This window comes from Sminthopsis crassicaudata, chromosome 3, assembly GCF_048593235.1.
Source record: "Sminthopsis crassicaudata isolate SCR6 chromosome 3, ASM4859323v1, whole genome shotgun sequence".
Lineage (NCBI taxonomy): Eukaryota > Metazoa > Chordata > Mammalia > Dasyuromorphia > Dasyuridae > Sminthopsis > Sminthopsis crassicaudata.
Window position 1 is genome coordinate 247860322 of NC_133619.1, and position 19773 is coordinate 247880094.

Here is a 19773-nt window from a genome sequence, read left to right on the forward strand (position 1 = left end):
GTAAGTCAGTTATTAAACATTACCAGTATATCCCTGACTATCCTTTTTTGTCCTTTCAGGGTGTTAATATCAGAGCTGCTGGATACTCTGCTAGCTCACCAGGAAAAAGGTCTATAGACCTCAGGGCAAAAGAGACAATAAAAATGGACAAGGATCAGAGAGGCAAGCTAGAGAGATGCTTTCCAACTCATTTGAGGTTTTCTTGACTAAGATACTGGAGTAATTGGCCATTTAACACCTCTAGCTCATTTTCCAGATGAGGAAACTGAGGCAAATAGGGTGGAGTACCTGGGAGCAAAAGCCTTCTTCTAGATACTTTTGACTAGCTAGGTAGAGGAGCTATCAAGGTTTGCAATCTTGGCTTTATTCTAGAAGCCTAATTCTCTTTCAACCCACAAGACAAATCTTGAATCTCCAGAAAATCCATAGTTAGTTAGGTTTCCTTCACACAGTCCCCATCTCCATCAGGGTTTCATCATCTTGATGGACTATTACAAAATAGCCTCCTGATTGCTTTTCCTGCCTCAAGTCTCTCTCTCCTTTCCAATTCATCTTTCAAAAAGCTACCTAAGTGATTTTCTTTTCTTTTCTTTTCTTTTTTCAAGTCCAATCATATTATTTCTCTAAACAAAAAATTTTAGTGGCTCCAACTGCTTTTAAATTATATATAAATTAAATATATAAATTCCTCTATTTGATTTTGAAAGCCCTTCACCATCTAGTCCTAATTTATCCTCCTGTCCTAATTCTACATTATTTCCCTTTTGAAATTCTACAATCCAGGTAAACTGGTCTTTTTGCTGTTCCTTGATCTCTATAGCCATATCTTACCTCCATCTTTGCACCTTTGTACTAGCTATGCCCACCCACACCTCATTCACTCCTTCCTCACCTTTGCCTCTTAGAATTTTTTTTCTTTTTATATTATGTTCAAGTGCTACTTTCTATAGCATGTTCTTTCCTGTGTTGCCCTCCTTACCTACTTTTCCCACTCAAAAATTTTACCTTGTATTTATTTCATATAAATGTATTTATTTACCTACTGTCTTCTCTCAGAAAATGTAAGCTCCTTGAGAATATGGATTGTTCATTTTATCTTTGTATTACAGTCCTAGAACAGTGCTTGACACATAGTAAATAGACATTTAAAAATATCTATTCATTGATTAATTCCTGGTCTTCAATTGATATAATTTCCAAACTTTAATTTCTAGTGTAAAACTGGCTCTCTGGCACTAACAAGATAATTGACTTTTACTCTGAGTTTTCCATACCTTGGGCTAAAGTGGCTTTTATTAGGTCACCACCTAACATATGTATGATAATAGGCAATAAAGCCTCAGTGCTATTCATTAAAAAGAAGAGTAGAGAATTACCATTCTATTGTAACTATGGAATCTTAAATACTATTATTATCCAAGAGAAGTTTCTTTGAGTATATATCTAAAGCTAGAAGGGAACCCAGAGGCTGTCTAAATCAATCCCTTCATTTTCTAGATAAAGAAACTGGGACAAACAGGTCAAAATCACATCATTCCATCAGAAGCCCAGGTCCTAAGCTAATGATCCTCTTATTGTACCTTAACACCCAACCTGATGGACCTGTTTGTGAGAGGAGGAAAGAACAAGTACAGACACCAAATTGACCTACTGAAAGATATGCAAACTTTCAGCTAAGACAGTTTGATGAATGGGGAATAGCATTCCAGATCCTGTTCAACCTGCACAAATATTGGGTTATGCTACTGGATTTTTAAGACTTGTTCAACCAGAGAATGGTGGCTTATCCTGTTGATATCTCCCTAAATTCTCATGTGCAACACTGAGCCATCTTCTAGAGCCCACACCAATACGGGGTTATTTGTCACATTAGTGAACAGCCAGTTTCGGAAGGGGCTACTCATATATGAATTATGGAAATACCATCAGAATGGAGCATAATATCCCAGCATCCCTAACAATGACCATTAAGAGCCTGGTGCATCTTGAGACTATCTTGTAGTTCAGTCAACCCCAGATTTGGGGACCCTTTGGTAATATATTTGACTTCTTTATTGCCTATATTCTAGGATGCTGAAATCTGTAGACAGACTCATTGTCAGAAAATTCTGAATTTTGACACCTAATAGGTCATTGTTTAGAGACTATGGATTTTGTGGGCATTAAATATTAACTAATTTTACTAATTCAGTAGTAGCAGCTAAAGCTTACCTATATAGAGCCCACAGATGCATCTGTCCACTCTTCAAACAGTGTCTACACTGAAGAAATATTATCTTCTATTAAACTCTTACACCTATATTTATACCTCTTCTTCCAGATAAGCTTGATGGGCAGTGATCTATCTATCTATTATTCCTGATTATGGGCTAAGAAATTTAATGCCTACTATGTCCAATATTGATAATCATTTACTTAGCTTGAATGGCAACCAAGCAATGACTGGCACCTTATATCATTTTCATTCCTGGATGGCAAAAATGTTCACTTTCATTAGGGATCTGCCTCAAGGCCTTGGAGTGAGGTGGATGGTAGTTGAAGAGTGGTGTCCTGTTCTTAATGATTGGGGCTTAGTTGGTCCACATACCATATTTTTAAGTGAATGGAAAGGAACCAAGGAAAGCACAGAGGAATGTACTTTCTTGCCTTTTCCAACATGGAGATCTGGGAGAATAATAGAAATAAATGATGGGGGGGGCCGGGGAACATTTAAGACCAACATTGCTAAATGTAGTCAAACTTCCCCAATTTAATGTGTCTATGGAGTCAATTTTTAAAAATCCATTTGGAGGATTTTATGTTATGTCTGTTAAATTCCTTCCTATCAGATTTGGGAGATCAGTCTAGCCGACTGAGATATTTTTCTATTCTGATTTTATCATCCAGTAACTTAGCAATTTTTCCTAACTTTTTGTTATTCACAAATTTAATTAGCATGTGTCTGAATTCCAACCCACATGTGTCTGTTGGATATTTCCCACTGGACATCCTATAGGCATCTCAAATTAACAGGCCCAAAATACAACTTGTTGTTTGTCCCAAATAACACTCTTGGTTTTGAGGTCCCTCCCAAACTATTCTTTTTCCTAACTTCCTGATTACTGTTGAGCGCATTGCCATTCTTCTAGTCACCCAGATTTATAACCTCACTGCTAATTTTTCCTTATTCTCCCCAGAGACAGCCAAGGTTTTAAACTCAACAGCATTTTCTCATTCATTGCTTTCTCTTTTCTTACATAACTATCATCATTGTTCAGATCTTCATCATCTCTTGCCTGAACTTTTGTAAAACTTCTCACTTAGTCTTCTTGATTCAATGCAACTTCAACAGTCAAAGTGAATTCTGAAACCTAGGTCTAATTACACTATTCATCTACTCAAAAAAAAATCTATTGTGGGTCCTTATTGGGATCTCTAGGATAAAATACAAGCACCTTTGAAAACCCTTTATAGCTTGCTTTTCCCAGGCTTATAGCACATTATTCCTCTTCAATCATTCTACCTTCTAGACAAATTGGGCAATTTGCTTTTCCTTACACATGTAACATTCTGTTCTCCATTCCTGAAAGGCACCCATTTCTCACTCAGACAGCTTTCCTTCAAACCTCTTACCAGACCTCCCCAGTCACTACTCCCTTCTTCCTCCAATTACACTGTATTCACTATATACATATTTTGTATTTTGTTAGTTGTATATATGAGGGCAACTTGGTGACACAACGCATAGAGGGCTAGGCCAGAAGAAAGGAAAACCTGAGCTCAAATTCAGCCTCAGATATTTATTGAATGACCCTGGGCAAATCACTTTACTCTGTTTGCCTCAGTTCCTCATCTGTAAAAAGAGCCAGATAAAGAAATGGCAAACCAATATATTTGACAAGAAAACCCTAAATGGGGTGACAAAGGATAGGTCAAGACTAAAATGACTAAATGACAAGAAAGGTTGCATATGTGTATAGAATAAAGCATAATGTTCTTGAGGGCAGAGACTGTTTTGTTTTCTTTTTATCCTCAGGGCCCAAATGCTAGTACTTAAGCTGGTCCTTAATCAATGAAATAAATGAATGAAAAAAAATTCTAGGGCATTAAGAAGGAAAATGAGTTGTCCAGGGTCATACAGGTAATGTTTGTCAGAGATAAAACTTGAATTCAGGTCTTTTTGGCTCTAAATATACCCCTCTCTCTAATGCCATGATACTTCTCTTGAAAAAGTATATGATATATTTAACAAAAATAATGATGAACAACAAAGTACTTAGTATATTTTAGACATAGATTTAGATTACTTTCATGGGCCTAGGAAGATGTTTTCATCTTTCGTCACTCCCCTGTTATTCACCCATTGGCTATCTACAGCAACTAATTGTTATTGCTAATAATGGAAAGAGCTCTACTCTAATCAAGGTCACTTTTTACAAATGCTTCCAAGGCCAAGCTTTTACATACTTTCTACTATAGAAATTCAACTTGGTCCTTTCAAAGTTTTATTCCCCTCTCAGACTAAGATTTTTATTTTCCAAATATGTGGTAGTTTTCAACATCCACCCACAAAACCTTGTGTTCCCAATTTTTCTCCTTCCTTTTCCCCTCTCTTTTCCCCTAGACACCAACCAATCCAATATAGTTTAAACATGTCCTTACCTAGCCTTAATCATTGATGGAACTTTGCCTCAGCCACACTGAGATCTGTTAAAGATCTTAGTTTAAAAAGACCAAGGTCTCCTGATGCTTCCAGAGCCATTACCAATCGTCCTGAGCTATATCTGACTACTGGATCCAGATGGCTCTGGAGGAGAAACTAAGGCTGCTGACTTAGCACAGTCTTCCCTCACTTAAATCCAACTCACTTGCATGTTCTTGATATCATGGTCCTCTTTGAGAACAAAGGATAAACAGCAACAACATTTGGACCAAGATAAAATCAGTCAAAGATAGAATTCTAACTCTTTACCCTTCTCCACTACCCCTTTTCCCCAGGCTGTTTGCTTTTCATGTTGGCTTTCTTTATAGGATGAGCAATATTATTCCATCTGTTACCTGGCTGGCCTCTGGCTTGTGAAAGAACTTTGCCGGGATTCAGATGGGGCTCTGGTCTCCATGGTAATCACTCGCTGCAGTTCTGATGATGAGTCCTCACATGGGGAATGAGCCCTGTGAAATAAAATGTGTAACAAACTGATTTGATTATGAATTCATCATCTCCTGAAGTGCAGACAGGAATAGGGTGACCAGATACCTAGCTAGCGCCACAAGGAATAGCACCATTGGGAATTCTGGACCCAGAACTAAACCAATTCACACTCAGGTCAAGTCCTTCCTTCTGGGAACTACACATGTCTGTTTAGTGTCTGGCCCACCATGATCCTGGGCAGTGGAAATGCTATTTGTACATCGTGGGCTGAGTGAAACAAATTTCTGGAGGCTTTATAGTCTTCACTGTATTCAGTAGCTCTTTATAAGAAACTCTAGTAATGTTTTACTTAAGTTCCTTGACCTGAAAATATATCTAGCCTTGACTTGGAATGTGTAATACTTTAATGCTTAATCATGTTGTGGTTCAATGTTTTGGTTTTTTTTCCCCCTATGGTCTGTCTACATGCCATTATTACCTAGCTTGTTATAAGGATAGCTAAATGGTACTCCTATAATAGGGGTATCGAATATGAAAAAATAAAGAATGACTGAAAATTAGGGAGATTCACCTTCTTGAGTTCAAATCTGGCCTCAGATACTTACTAGATGTCAGAAACTGGACTGTTGCCTCAGCCTTCTCAGCTATAAAATGGGCTGGAGAAGGAAACAGTGAACTACTCTATATATATCCTTACCAAGAAAACCTCAAGGGGGATCACAAGTAATTGGATATGACTGAAAATGATTCAACAATGATGACTTTTTATAAATTTATATAGTTCATTAACTTTTATTTTTAAAAAATCTCCATCATTACCCATGAATTCACTCTCTATTGTAACAGATAAGTCAAGCAAAACAATTTAATGCTCCTATTATGTCTGAAAATGGGCTAATTAAATTTGAATCTGCTGTTTATCATGTCCTTCCCATGTCAGTCTTTGTCAGTGTTGGTAGTGGAAGTCTATAAGCTTCCTAAATGCCAGGGCTTTTTGTAGAATATATGGCACACACTCATTGTCAATAAATCAGTGGATTTTGATGGTGACAGTTATAAAATGATACCATTAGTGATGAAGACAACATGTATATGTGTGTACACACACACACACACACACACACACACACACACATAGGCACATAGGGACTGAAACAGTTTTTTACACTAATGTCAGTGCCCTTACTATAGCATCTGACTAAATAGTTTCCTTTCTAATATTATTTTCCATTCTCAAGATTTTCTTAAGTCTGAAAAGCAGAGGGACATAGGGCTATACTGATAGATTTAAATCCTACTTCTGAAATTTAGTTACTTAACCTGAACCCTAATTTCCTCATCTGCAAAATGGAGATAATAATACTATATATACTTATTGTATATCGAAAGGCTCAAATATGACAAGTTGTTTTGCATTTAAGGCTTAATAGGAAGATTTTGTTTTGCAAATATCTCTTCAATTTCATTTTCCCATACCCCAATAGCTGGTTCTGCTGTTTCTTTCCCTTTTCTGTTTCCTATTCCTTTCCCATCACTCTCATTTTGAAACTGAAAAAAGTTTCCCATTCCTATGGCCTTATCACAAAGTGAAAGTTAGGGAAGAGGAACCCAAATGATTTGGGGTTACGTTCCATAGATTGGCAATAGCCGAGAGCAGATAATTAGGTCAGTGCCCCTTGCCTTCCTCCATCACTCTCCTCTCTCATCCTACAATATTTGTCAACTTTTGTTCCTCTGCTCACACCAAAACCCAGAACAAAACTGTGAAGTTCCCCTTTGGAGCAAGTCCGGAAAGTCAGGTGCACTGGACCTCATTCTTAACAATCAGCGAATGCCTACAGAGTACTGAGGGGGTCATTTCCTTTTCCCTGAAATATAGTATACTTCCCTCTCTCGCCCACTAGAACCTAAGTGCCTAGCAGACAAGGACTGTGTAAAGCGGCTTTATTTTTATTTTTTAAGGGGTGTCTCCATGCTGCCTGACTATTTTACGTTAAATTAAACTGTCAGTCAAGCAGTGCTTATCAGAGTGGCTACTAAGTGCCAGACACTCCGCTACGCGATAGGAAAAGCAGAGTGGTCATCTTCCCTGATCTCCTCCTAACAAAACAAAACAGAGCAGTCCTTGCTCTCTTGGAGCTTACATCCTCCTTGGGAGAGATTACATGCAAATTGCTGTGTATAGATGCAATGTATGAGATAAAGTGGGAACTAGACTCTGAGGGAAGACACTTAGATTAAGGAGGGATGGGAAAGGCTTCTTGCGGAAGGTGGGGCTTTATCTGAGTCGTAAAGGAAGCCAGGAAAGCGAAGAAGCAATGATGGAGTTTCACGAATGGAATTTCAACATAATGCTTGGAGATGGAGATGTTCTAGAGCCTTTTGCCTGCCTCTGTTCTGAGTCCTCTTCTCTTTCTTCTCTTTCTTAGAGAATTCATCAGTTCCCATGAGTTCAACTATCAGCTCTAGCCATATGATGCCCAAATCTACAGATCATCTCTCTTTTGTGCTCTAGTCCTGAATCCTAGTTGTCTGCCATACGTGACCACGTTGACCTACCAATACTCACTGACTTCCCCACAACAGATTCTTTCTAACTCTCCTATGTCAGATAAGGGTTATTATTGTGTTTAGGTGTTTTTTGTGTTTTTTTTTCCCCAGTGATGTCCAACTTTTCCAAACCCTTTTGGGAGTTTTCTTAGTAAAAATACTGGAATGCTATTTCCTTCTCCTGCTCATTCTGCAAATGGGTAAACTGAGGCAAACAGGATTATGTGACTTCCCCAGGGTTATACAGCTAATAAGTGTCTGAGGTTGGATTTTAATTCAGCTCTTCCTGACTCCAATGCTGCTATTCTATCAGCCACAGCCATCTAGTTGATTTTGGGATTAGGCATTTTTGTTTTTTAGCTTTTTAGTTTCAAAATACATGCATAGATAATTTTCAACATTCATGCTTGCAAAACTTTGTGTTCCAAATTTTTTTCTCCCTCCCTTTCCCTCACCTCCTCCCTTAAACAGCAAGTAATCCAATATAGGTTAAACATATACAATTCTTCTATACATATTTGCACATTTGTCATGCTGCACAAGAAAAATCAGATCAAAGAGGGAAAAATGAGAAAGAAAGCAAAAAGCAAGCAAGCAACAACAAAAAGAGTGAAAATACTATGTTGTGATCCATCTTCAGTCCCCATTCTCTCTCTGGGTACAGATAGCTCTTTCCATCACAGGGCTGTTGGAACTGGCCTGAATCACCTGGCTGTTGAAAAGAGTCATATTCAGGGGATAGGCATCTTGCAGAAAGTATTAGTCTAGTTGAGATTTGAAGGAAGTTAGGGGAAACAGGAGGTAGAGATGAAGATGGAAAGAGTTCTAGATATAGGAATTAGTTAGGAAAGATAGCCAGAGGTAGTTTTGGTTTTCAGCAAATCTGATTCTTAAATTATCTTTCCTTACTGAGTTTTCTGGGTCAATTGATTTTAAAAACAGATGCCTTATATTTTCTTTTTTCCTACTCTTTGGATTTTGTTCCAATAAATCTTATCTTAAAAAGTCATTGATTTCTATTTATCCAATCTTATTCTCAGGGTCTTTGATACGTGACTGAGGTTTACCAGCTTCTGTTCCAAATTATTCTTCTCCTAATTCTTTCCTTCAGCATTTTTATTTTATAAAAATATTTTATATTCTTATCTTAATTTCATTTTTCATCTCTTGTTTCATTTTGGCCAAAATAATTTTTTTCTCTCTGAGGCTCCAAGGCTACAATGGTTTGTAATTGTTGTAGAGTTATTCTCTTCTTCTAGGTTGGCTTCTTGGGTGTATATGGAACCATAATATCCCTTTATCATGGTCAATGTTGTATTATGTTTATTAATATATCTAGCTTCAATTCCTTAATTAAACTTTGTGCCAGTGTCATATTAATCTCCTCTTCTATACTCTTGACAAAGGTGGTCAGGTCCTGTTGGGTGCTTCCTTGCATTTTCTTAGCTCCTGCTTCTGATTTCCACTTATGTTGATGTATATGTCTGCACTTAGAACATTAGTAAGTTTTAGTTCCCCGCCTCGATCATCTGGGTTTAGAGCTCTGAATCTTCAAGGAAATCTAGCTTAAAGTGCTATGGATTTTCAGAGTCTTTTGGATGACCAGATCTGTCCTGCCCTAGTTACTGCCAATTCCCAGCCTGCTGTCAGAATACTGTGAGTTTTTGACTACTTCATATCATTAGCCATCTTGATCTTCTGCCTCAAGCCTCATAATGCAGAAGGTTTCAGTTGTTTTTGAAGTATCTCTGGCCTTTATAGACTGGCTTTTGTCATATATGCCCATGCTCACACTGGCTTTTTTAATAGGACTCCTTTCCTATTGCTCAGAAATTTGTCTTTTTGTGCTAGGTTGGATGAGAGTATTTACTCTAATTTCCATTTGGATTTCTTGATGATCATTTGGTTTGGTGCTGAAGTTTTGGCTGGATGGAAGATCTCTGGGAAATGAGTGTGAACCACTACATAGCATTCCCAATCCCTCTGTTTTTGTCAGCTTGCATTTTTTTTATTTCCTTCATAGGTTATTGTATATTATTATTTCAAAGTCCGATTCTTCTTATGCAGCAAAATAACTGTATGGATATATATATATATATATATATATATATTTATATATATATATATATATATACATATATTGTATTTAACATATACTTTAACATATTTAACATGTCTACCTTTCACTACCCCTGCCAAGGGGTTGGGGAGAAAGTTTTGCATTTGTCAATGCTGAAAAATTACCCATGCATATGTCTTGTAAATAAAAAGCTATTAAAAAAAATAAAGTCGCTGTTGGAAGTCATGGAGGAGAATTAGACTCAAGCAGCCTTCTTAACTATAAGTTCGATGATTCCACAGTCACAGGCGTGACTCTCCAGAAGATAGGTATGGGAGCTAGATTTGACATTAAGTCCATGGTCTGGTGTAGAGGGAGGTATGAGAGACTATGCTTCTGTTCCCAGGGCTCCTGGGCTCACCTGACTCCTAGTGGCAGTTGGTCAGCAGATGGTAGTGTTGGGAATGGTGGGACCCTTTTCTACTAAGCTAGTTCTACTAAGTGATGGCCATGGGGCTAGAAACAAAGACAGGGATATGAGGGACACTGTTGTTTTTTGGGGGGTTTGGATTTCCCTGTTCCAGAAATAGCAGTTATTGACCACTGTTATTGTTGTTGATGGTGGTGGTGGTGGGAATGACACTTTCACGAGCTTTGCTTCCCCTGGATGACAACCAGTCTGGATGCAAGTGAAAATCCACTTAAAACAAAACAAAACAAACAAACAAAAAAACCACACACAAAAAACACTTTTTGTGTAGAAGAGTCAAAAATCAGATCAATGTGTTTGTGAATCTTTTTTTTTTTTTTTTTTTTTTTTTTTAAATTTTCTTTACCTTCCTGCTAAAACCTCCTGGGGCCCAGGTTTCATCAGACAGATTAAGAATCATCCAGGCAGTAGTCTCTGGGGGACTGAAATTTCATTCTGTTTGACTTCAGAAGCCCAGGCAAGCTGAATTAACTGTCATGTGGCCTATTCCAACCTCATCATCCTTTTTTAACAAGGCAGTAACAAGATCTAGGTAGCAGGCAAGAATCTCTCTCTCCACAGGTCTGCTATAAAACATACTCTTGGTAATAATATTTGCTCCAGAGAGGAGACGGGGGGCACATTTCCCAAGCCATCTCAATCAATTATCCATAAAGCCAAGGAAAAAGACAGAAAATTGTTGTAATTGCCTGTCACAAGATACTAGCAGCTAACAAGCAGTTTCAAGTCAGGAAACTACACTGGCTGAGGGAGACATGAGTCAGAGATAAGTGTCACAAAAAATTTTGGAGAACTTAGGTGTTCAACCTACATCAACATTACCTCAGTCTGCAGTTCACAAGAGATTTCTGCTCCTGCCTAGTTCTCATCAATGAAAAGAGGGGCAGACTTAAAGTCATGTTCCTTTATACTGGCAGAGCCGAATTTATCTCATCAAACAAAGTCTTAAGGGAAGGACTATCTCTCTCAGGTTGCTCAAAGGTCCTGGACCATTACAAATGATGGGTACTGCTAGTAGACGATAGTTTTATAATGATGATGTGATTATTATTGTTATTGTTTTTTAAACCTGAACCTCTGGAATGTCTTCAATGTAAGGGAACTCCCAGCATGGAAAATCCCTCCACAGTTACAGTTCCACACATTCTCTACAACTTATACTCTTTGAGAGTTGACTGTAGGGGGTTCCAAGGAGTTAAGTGACTCATCATATAACTGGTATGTCCCAGAAGCAAAACTCATACCTAGAGCTTCCTGACCTTCTAAATTCAGCCCTCTAACCACTTGAGCCCCTTTAATATATTTCTAATAATATAAAACTACTTCCAGCAATAGTTGTCCTCAAATGGAATGGGGCTGTTTCCTTAGACAGTGAATTCCCTGTTGCTTGAGATATCCAAGCAGAGACTTGTTATTAGGGGTATAGGGGTATACCTAGATCCACAGACTCCAAAAGAATGCATGGATAGATTTCAGGGAGTCCACTTAGCTGGGGAAAAAAAATCCATATCTTTATTTTCATTAACCCCCTCCCAACTTAACAGAACTTCATTCTTCTCTCTCCCACCTTGGAAAGCTTCTAATCTTTCTTTCAATTAGAAATCAGATTCCCTAATTTTGTACTTTGGATTGTATCCTGTTAATTTGAGTAATTGTTTTTAATACATAAAAATCTGTCTCATCCTATTCAGGGTTTTTAGACTGACTGAGGAGTCCATTGACTCAATAATGACACCTGTTTTGCTAATAAATAGTATGGCTCAGATAGTTTCCTCAGTAATTATTAATTATCCCTAGTTATAGAAGAGAACATAGAGGCCATTTAATACAGATTCTTCATTTTACAGATGAGCCTTAAAAAGTATAATTGATTTGCCAAGTCAGGGTCAAAAACCAATGCTGAAACCAGGTCTTTCCAAACAAGACCAGATCTCTATCGTCCACTCCAATGATGTCAAGCTCAGATAGAAACAGCTACCACAAACATAAGGATCCCTGTGGGCTGAATATTGGCTTAGTCTTAAAATGTAATATTACTCTGATTTATTGTATTTTTATTTATTTAGTCAAATATTTCTCAATTATGTTTTGGTTTTTTTGTGGAGTTTTTGTGGGTTTTTTTTCCCCCATTGAAGCAATTGTGGTTAAGTGACTTGCCCAGGGTCACACAGCTAGGAAGTGTTAAGTGTCTGAAACCAGATTTGAACTGGGGTCCTTCTGAATTCAGGGCTGGTGCTCTATCCACTGCGCCACCTAGCTGCCCCCCTCCCAATTATGTTTTAATTTGGTTTGGATGTATTCAGGAGTATCTTGGGCTTTATGGAGTCCACAAATTGTATATTTGATTCCTTTAAACTATATTGCTGCTGCTTTTCTACTCAGCACTACAGGTATAAACAAATACTGGTGACAGTTTGTTGGAAATATCCCTGAAAGGATTATTGTATAGGTAATGTGGATTAGACTAGATGACCAATGAAGTTTCTTCTCACTCTTCAATTTTGTTATTCTCATTAATATTTTAAAGCACTTTATGATTATAGACAGGGAAGCTAAGCAAAGCAGGAGATAGTGCCAGACCTGGAGTCAAAAAGACTTATTTTCCTGAGCTCAAAACTGGTCTCAGAAACTTATTAATTGTGTGATTCTGGGCAAATCAATTAACTCCATTTCCCTTAGTTTCTCTATCTGTAAAATGAACTGGAGAAAGAAATGGCAATCCATTTCTACCAAGAAATCCCCAGATGATGTCATGAAGAATTGAACGCAACTGAAAACTATTGAAAGTAATAGTAGTAATAGTAAGTAGTAGTTGAAGTGGTGGTGGTGGTGGTGATGGTGATAGTAATAGTAGTAGTAGTAGTACTAGTATGATTATAGGATAATTTAAGCACAGGATACTGAATAGAAAAAAAATCTAGAATAGCAAAATTGCAGTACTACTATTTAAATTTAATGCCTGCTAGACTTGAGAAACCAGAAATTCTATGCAGTGGGACTTAAAAAGAGATGGGAAGCCCTCCTCCTGTCCCTAAAAATACCTTCAAACTTGCTTAGTGAAGTCTCACATTCCTATTGAAATCTGCTGAGTTTTTATTCCTTTGCTTCTTAAATGCCAATACTCCCAGTGTGGCAACATATTAGCCTTACAGTCTTTTACAAATCAGTCCAAATAAGTTTATTGGGCCTTTTCTTGAGAACAGATTTTGATAAGGAGAAGAGGGAGGGAGAAGGATCATGGTCTTGGAATCTAGATAAAGAGGAGTAGGTGACATTGAGACCACAGGCACTGAAGTCCAAATTTATCTACTTCACAATTCTGTTTAGGATGCCCCAACTTGGTTACTTGAAGGTAGTTAAAAAAAAAAAAAAAAAAAAAAAAAAAAAAAAAAAGGTGAACAGGATAGACCTGTGCCAAAAGAAATGATGGTGCTTCCATAGGTGACCTGAAAAAATGGTGAGCAAATAAATATTCAGAGAAACTTCCATCAAAAAGCAAGCCGCATCACCATTCTGAGTCTTAATTTCAACAGATGTCATAAGAGGAAGTTGAACCATATAGTCTTTAACTTTCTGTCTAGCTCTTTATTTAATCTAGATTTAATCTGATTTCCAGTCTCTCTGTTGTCAAATCTATATTCCATCAAACAGATAAATAATCTCTCTAAATCATAGCTCATCATATCACCTCCCTTGATCAAGAATTTTTAATGGCTCCCTGTTGCCTTTAAAATAAAAAGCAAATTCTACAGTTTTGTATTTGTAGCCAATTTGACTCCAAAATACCTTTACAGACTTAGTTTCCAGACTCCTCTATTCTCTATTCCCAGCCAAACTGACCTATTTACTAGCATAATGTTCCCCATACATAATATTGTCTTCTGTCTTTGAACCTATACACTGACTATCCCCTATATCTGGACTCCTTTCTCCCTTCTACTTCTTGGAATTTTTATTGTCACCTCAATTAATGAAATCAGGGAAGAACCAGATGCCTCCACTGATCAAGAAATCAATTAACAGAAGTGTCAAAGAAATTTCCAACAACATGTGAATAATCCTCTCAATCAATTAGAGAGGATTGGAGGCTTTGTGCTATTGCATGAAAACAAATGGCACCACATAAGAAACATCTAGGAAAGAAGATCAAATCACACCACTTGGATTCTAAAAACAGAGTAGTCAAGTTAAAAGTATTAAGCATAAAGAATGAAATTATCTCTATTAGCAACCAGGTTACATTCTAGTGAAGGGAACAATAAGTACATATAATACATATAGAACAAATATAAAATTAATTTACATTTATGTTTATACAAAGGAATAAAATAACAGTGCTAAGGAAGGGAGGACACTAGCAGTTGCATTCAAAAACGTTTTCATGTAGATATTGCTGACTGAGTTACATTGTAAAGAAACAGAAGGATTCTGTGAGGGAGAGAAAAGTAGTAGGCATGGGATCCTAGACTTGGCGGATGTTGGGGGTGAGGCAGCCAATACAAAAAGGGATGAAGTGTTTTGATTGAGGAACAGAGAGAAAGTCAGTTTGGATTCCAGAGAGGGAATAGGCTAGTATCAATCAATGAGATTGAAAACATAGGTTAGTGTTTTTGATTTTAATATATTATTTGGTTTGAATTTAATATTTTATTCTAAAGGCAATCTGAAACTATTGGAGTTAGTTGAGTAGAGGAAAAGTTACTTGGCCAGATCTACCCTTAAGGAAAGTTAGTTAAGCATAAGTTTGTAGGATAGACTGGAGGTGAAAGACTTGAGGTGAGAAGACCAATTAGGAATCTGTTAGTACAATCTTGGTGAGAGGTAATGAAGGTCTCAACTAAGGCAGGTAGCTTTGTGAGTGGAGAGATGTTAGATGGAAGAGACACTGCCAAATCAAAAATGGCAAGATTTTTTTTAACTTGTCAATCTGTCAACTGACTGGATATTTGAGATGAGGAAAAGAGAGGAATCATTGACAATGAGGAAGTTACAAATCTGAAACACTTCAAAGATGGCCATACCTTTAACAGAAAGTTTGCAAGAGGGGAGTATTTAGAGAGAAAGATGATGAGCTCAGTTTTAAACATATTGAGTTTAAGATGTCTCTAAAGTTTCAAGTTTGAAATGTTCAATAGGAAATTGATCATGTAGGACTGAAGTTTGGCCAGTTAACAAGCATTTATTAAATACCAAATACTATGCTAAGTGCACTGGGGAGACAGAAATGGATAAAAACAAAACAGGATAAAAAAGCAGCCCTTGCTCTCAAGGAGCTTGCAATCTAATGGAGAATGACAAAAATCAAACAGCTATGCACAAATTGGACATATGTAAGGGAAAATAGAGATAGTTTCACAGGGAAAACACTAGATTAAGGAGGAGTGCAAAAGGCTTCTTGTAGAAAGTGGGACTTTAACTCAGATTTGAAGTGAGCAGGGAAGCCAGAAGAAGGAAGATGAGAAGACAGAACATCCAGCTGAGATCTAAGCATGCCCACTAATTGTGAGGGTCCTCCCAGGTGTTTGTCCTGTGCCTTCTTCTTCTTCTTCTTCTTCTTCTTCTTCTTCTTCTTCTTCTTCTTCTTCTTCTTCTTCTTCTTCTTCTTCTTCTTCTTCTTCTTCTTCTTCTTCTTCTTCTTCTTCTTCTTCTTCTTCTTCTTCTTCTTCTTCTTCTTCTTCTTCTTCTTCTTCTTCTTCTTCTTCTTCTTCTTCTTCTTCTTCTTCTTCTTCTTCTTCTTCTTCTTCTTCTTCTTCTTCTTCTTCTTCTTCTTCTTCTTCTTCTTCTTCTTTTTTTTAATTAAAGCAGTATTTTATTTTTTCCAATTATGGGTAAAGATAGCTTTCAACATTCATTTTTAAAAATAAGATTTTCAAGCCATTCTCCAATTGATAAATGGTCAAAGGATATGAACAGACAATTTTCAGATGATGAAATTAAAACTATTTCCACTCATATGAAAGAGTGTTCCAAATCACTACTGATCAGAGAAATGCAAATTAAGACAACTCTGAGGTATCATTACACACCTGTCAGATTGGCTAAGATGACAGGAACAAATAACGATGAATGTTGGAGGGGCTGTGGGAAAACTGGGACACTGATGCATTGTTGGTGGAGTTGTGAAAGAATCCAACCATTCTGGAGAGCAATTTGGAATTATGCCCAAAAAGTTATCAAAATGTGCATACCCTTTGACCCAGCCATACTACTACTGGGCTTATACCCCAAGGAACTACTAAAGAAGGGAAAGGGATCTGTATGTGCCAAAATGTTTGTGGCAGCCCTTTTCATAGTGGCTAGAAGCTGGAAGATGAATGGATGTCCATCAATTGGAGAATGGTTGGGTAAACTATGGTATATGAATGTTATGGAATATTATTGTTCTATAAGAAATGACCAGCAGGAAAAATACAGAGAGGCTTGGAGAGACTTACATCAACTGATGCTGAGTGAAACGAGCAGAACCAGGGGATCATTGTACACTTCAACAACAATACTGTATGAGGATGTATGCTGATGGAAGTGGATTTCTTCAACATAGAGAAGAGCTAATCCAATTCCAATTGATTAATGATGGACAGAACCAGCTACATCCAGAAAAGGAACACTGGGAAATGAATGTAAACTGTTATTTTTACCTTCTGAATCCAATTCTTCCTGTGCAACAAAAAATTCGGTTCTACACACATATATTGTATCTAAATTATACTGTAATATATTTAACATATATAAGACTGCCTGCCATCTGGGGGAGGGGGTTGGGGGAGGAAGGGAAAAAATCTGAATAGAAGTAAGTGCAAGGGATAATGTTGTAAAAAATTACCCATGCATATGTACTGTCAAAAAATGTTATAATTATAAAATAAAAAAAATATTAATGCATGTATTAAGCCCAGAATGCAGAAGTCCATATGCCAGGGCATATACAGATTTGTCCCTAGGACTTTTCAAGTTCATGCAAAGTCTCCATCTATTTTTAAAGCTAATAAATTAAATCTAAAAAAGGTTTCATGAACTGATACAAAGTGAAGTCAACAGAAACATAAGAACGTTGTACATAGTAATTGCATTTTTGCAATTCAGATACTCTTCTCAGACAATTCTAAAGGATAGATTATAAAAATGATATTCTTCCCCAGTGAAAGAGCTGATGGAGTCTGAATGTACTTACAACACATTTATTAACTTTATATATTTTTGGTGAGGGAAGGTTTCTGTTTTCTTTAACAACATAGCCGATATGATAATGTTTTCCACAATTACATATTGTAATCTATATAAAATTGCTTGCCTTTTTAAGGAGGGTATGTGGGAGAGAGGGGAAAAAAATCTCCAAGTCAAAATTAAAAAAAAAGAATTTTCACATTTAATTGAGAAAAAGAATAAAAATGCAAACATCTAATAAATGATAATAAAAAATAAAATGAACATTTAAAAAAAAATAAAAAAAAAATAAATAAAAATAAGATTTTGCGTTCCAATTTTTCTCCCTCTCTCTCTCCCTTCCTCCTCCTCAAAGCAGCAAGCTATCTGGTATAGGCTATATATGCGCAATCATGTTAAACATATTTCCACATGTATGTGAAATAAGAAACCGAACAAAAGGGAAACAACCATGACCCCCTTTTCCCCAAAGTTAAAATAGTATGCTTCAACGTACATTCAGACTCCATAGTTCTTTCTCTGGATATGATCAGCAATTCTGTCATGAGTCCCTTGGAACTGCTTGGATCATTGTACTGAGAAGAACTAAGTCAATCATAGCTGATAATGGCACATTGTTGCTTTTACTGTGTACAATGCTCTTTTGGTTCTGGTCTCTTCCCTCAACATCAGTTCATGCAAATCTCTCCAGGAACTCTTCTTAAAAGAGAAGAGAATGCAGTATCCTGCTTGGTAACCTCATGACTTTCTAGGAATTTAATTATTGTCTCTATGCAGAGAATTACAAGATCTGTATGTCCAGTCCTAATCTTTCTCATTCTAGTCTTGCATCATTAACTGTCTTTTAGACAATTAGAATTGGATACCCTATAGGTATCTCAAACTCAAAATATACAAAACAGTAATTGTTGTCTCCCCTCCAAAACCCATCCTTTAGGAGCTTCCTTATGACAACTGAATGCACTATCACCTTTTATTTACCCAGGTTTGCAACATTGATGTCATCTTGGACAGCTCACTTTTACTTACTTCCAAATATCCATTTGTTGTCAAATCTTGTTGCTTCCATTTTGACAACATATGTTATACATTCTTTTCTTCCTTCTATACAAAAAGCTTCATCTTAAAGCAGGTTCATGCCATTCCATGTCACTATTGCAATAGCCTTTTGGTTGGCTTTACTACCTCCTCACTTTCTACTCCAAACGACTCTCCAATCAACTGTCAAAGTGATTTTCCTAAAGCTTAGATCTGACCATGTTATACTTTTCACCTTTATCAACTCCAAAGGCTTCTTATCACCTCCAGAGTCAAATGTAAAATATTTGCCATTTTAAGTATTTAACACTCTGGTCACTCTCTTTTATTACAATCTTTTTATTTACTCCCTTCTATATACTCCACAATCCAGCTATATCAGCTTACTCCAAATAGGTTTTTTTCAGGACCCATGTGTGCAAAAATATTTGTAGCAGCCCTGTTTATAGGAACTAGGAACTGGAAACTTGAGTGGATGCCCATCAGTTGGGAAATGGATGAATAAGTTATGGTATATGAATGTTATGGAATATTATTGTTCTATAAGAAATGATTACCAGTATGATTTCAGAGAGCCCTTGTGAGACTTACATGAATTGATGCTAAGTAAAGTGAATAGAACCAAGAGAACATTGTACACAACAACAAGATTATATGATGATCACCCGTGATGGACTTGGATTTTTTCAACAATGAGATGATTCAGGTCAATTCCAATAGGCTTATGATTTGAGAGAGCCATCTGCACCCAGAGAGAGAGTATTATGAGGACTGTGTATGGACCACAACATAGTATTTTCACCTTTTTGTTTGTTTTTTTTTCCTTTTTCCTTTTTTTCCTTTTTGATTTTATTTTCCTTGTGCATCATGATAAATGTGGAAATGTGTATAGAAATGTGACATGTTTATTGTTGATATATATTGATATATATTGAACTGCTTGCTGTCTAGGCAAGAAATGGAGGGGTGAAAAGAGGGAGAAAAATTTGAAACACAGGGTTTTTCAAGGGTGAATGTTATTTGCATGTATTTTGAAAATAAAAATCTATTTATAAAAAAACAAAAAACAAATATGATTTTTCACTAGTTATCCCTATTTCTGGAATATTCTTTCTTCTACCTTTTGGCTTTTCTGGCTTCATTTGAGATTCAGCTAAAATTCCCATTTCTTGTCCCTTTGAAATTACTTTTGATATACGTTGTGTATGTGTGTGTATATCTGTCTACATATCTATATAATTTGGGTGCATATATCTATATCTATATATCTTGTATATACATAATTACATATCTATGTGTATGTATATATTTTATATACACATATATACATTATATATGTAT

The 19773-nt window shown here is 36.6% G+C and overlaps 1 protein-coding gene across 2 annotated transcripts in view; it reads right to left on the reverse strand.

The window, feature by feature from the left end:
• CNGA3 (cyclic nucleotide gated channel subunit alpha 3) overlaps window positions 1-19773 on the reverse strand; it is a 52613-nt gene that overhangs the window by 21368 nt on the left and 11472 nt on the right. For both annotated transcript variants that reach the window (XM_074297322.1, XM_074297323.1), the window contains exon 2: window positions 5038-5151. In XM_074297322.1, coding sequence (XP_074153423.1) covers window positions 5038-5151 — 114 coding nt within the window. The remainder of the gene's footprint in view (window positions 1-5037; window positions 5152-19773) is intronic.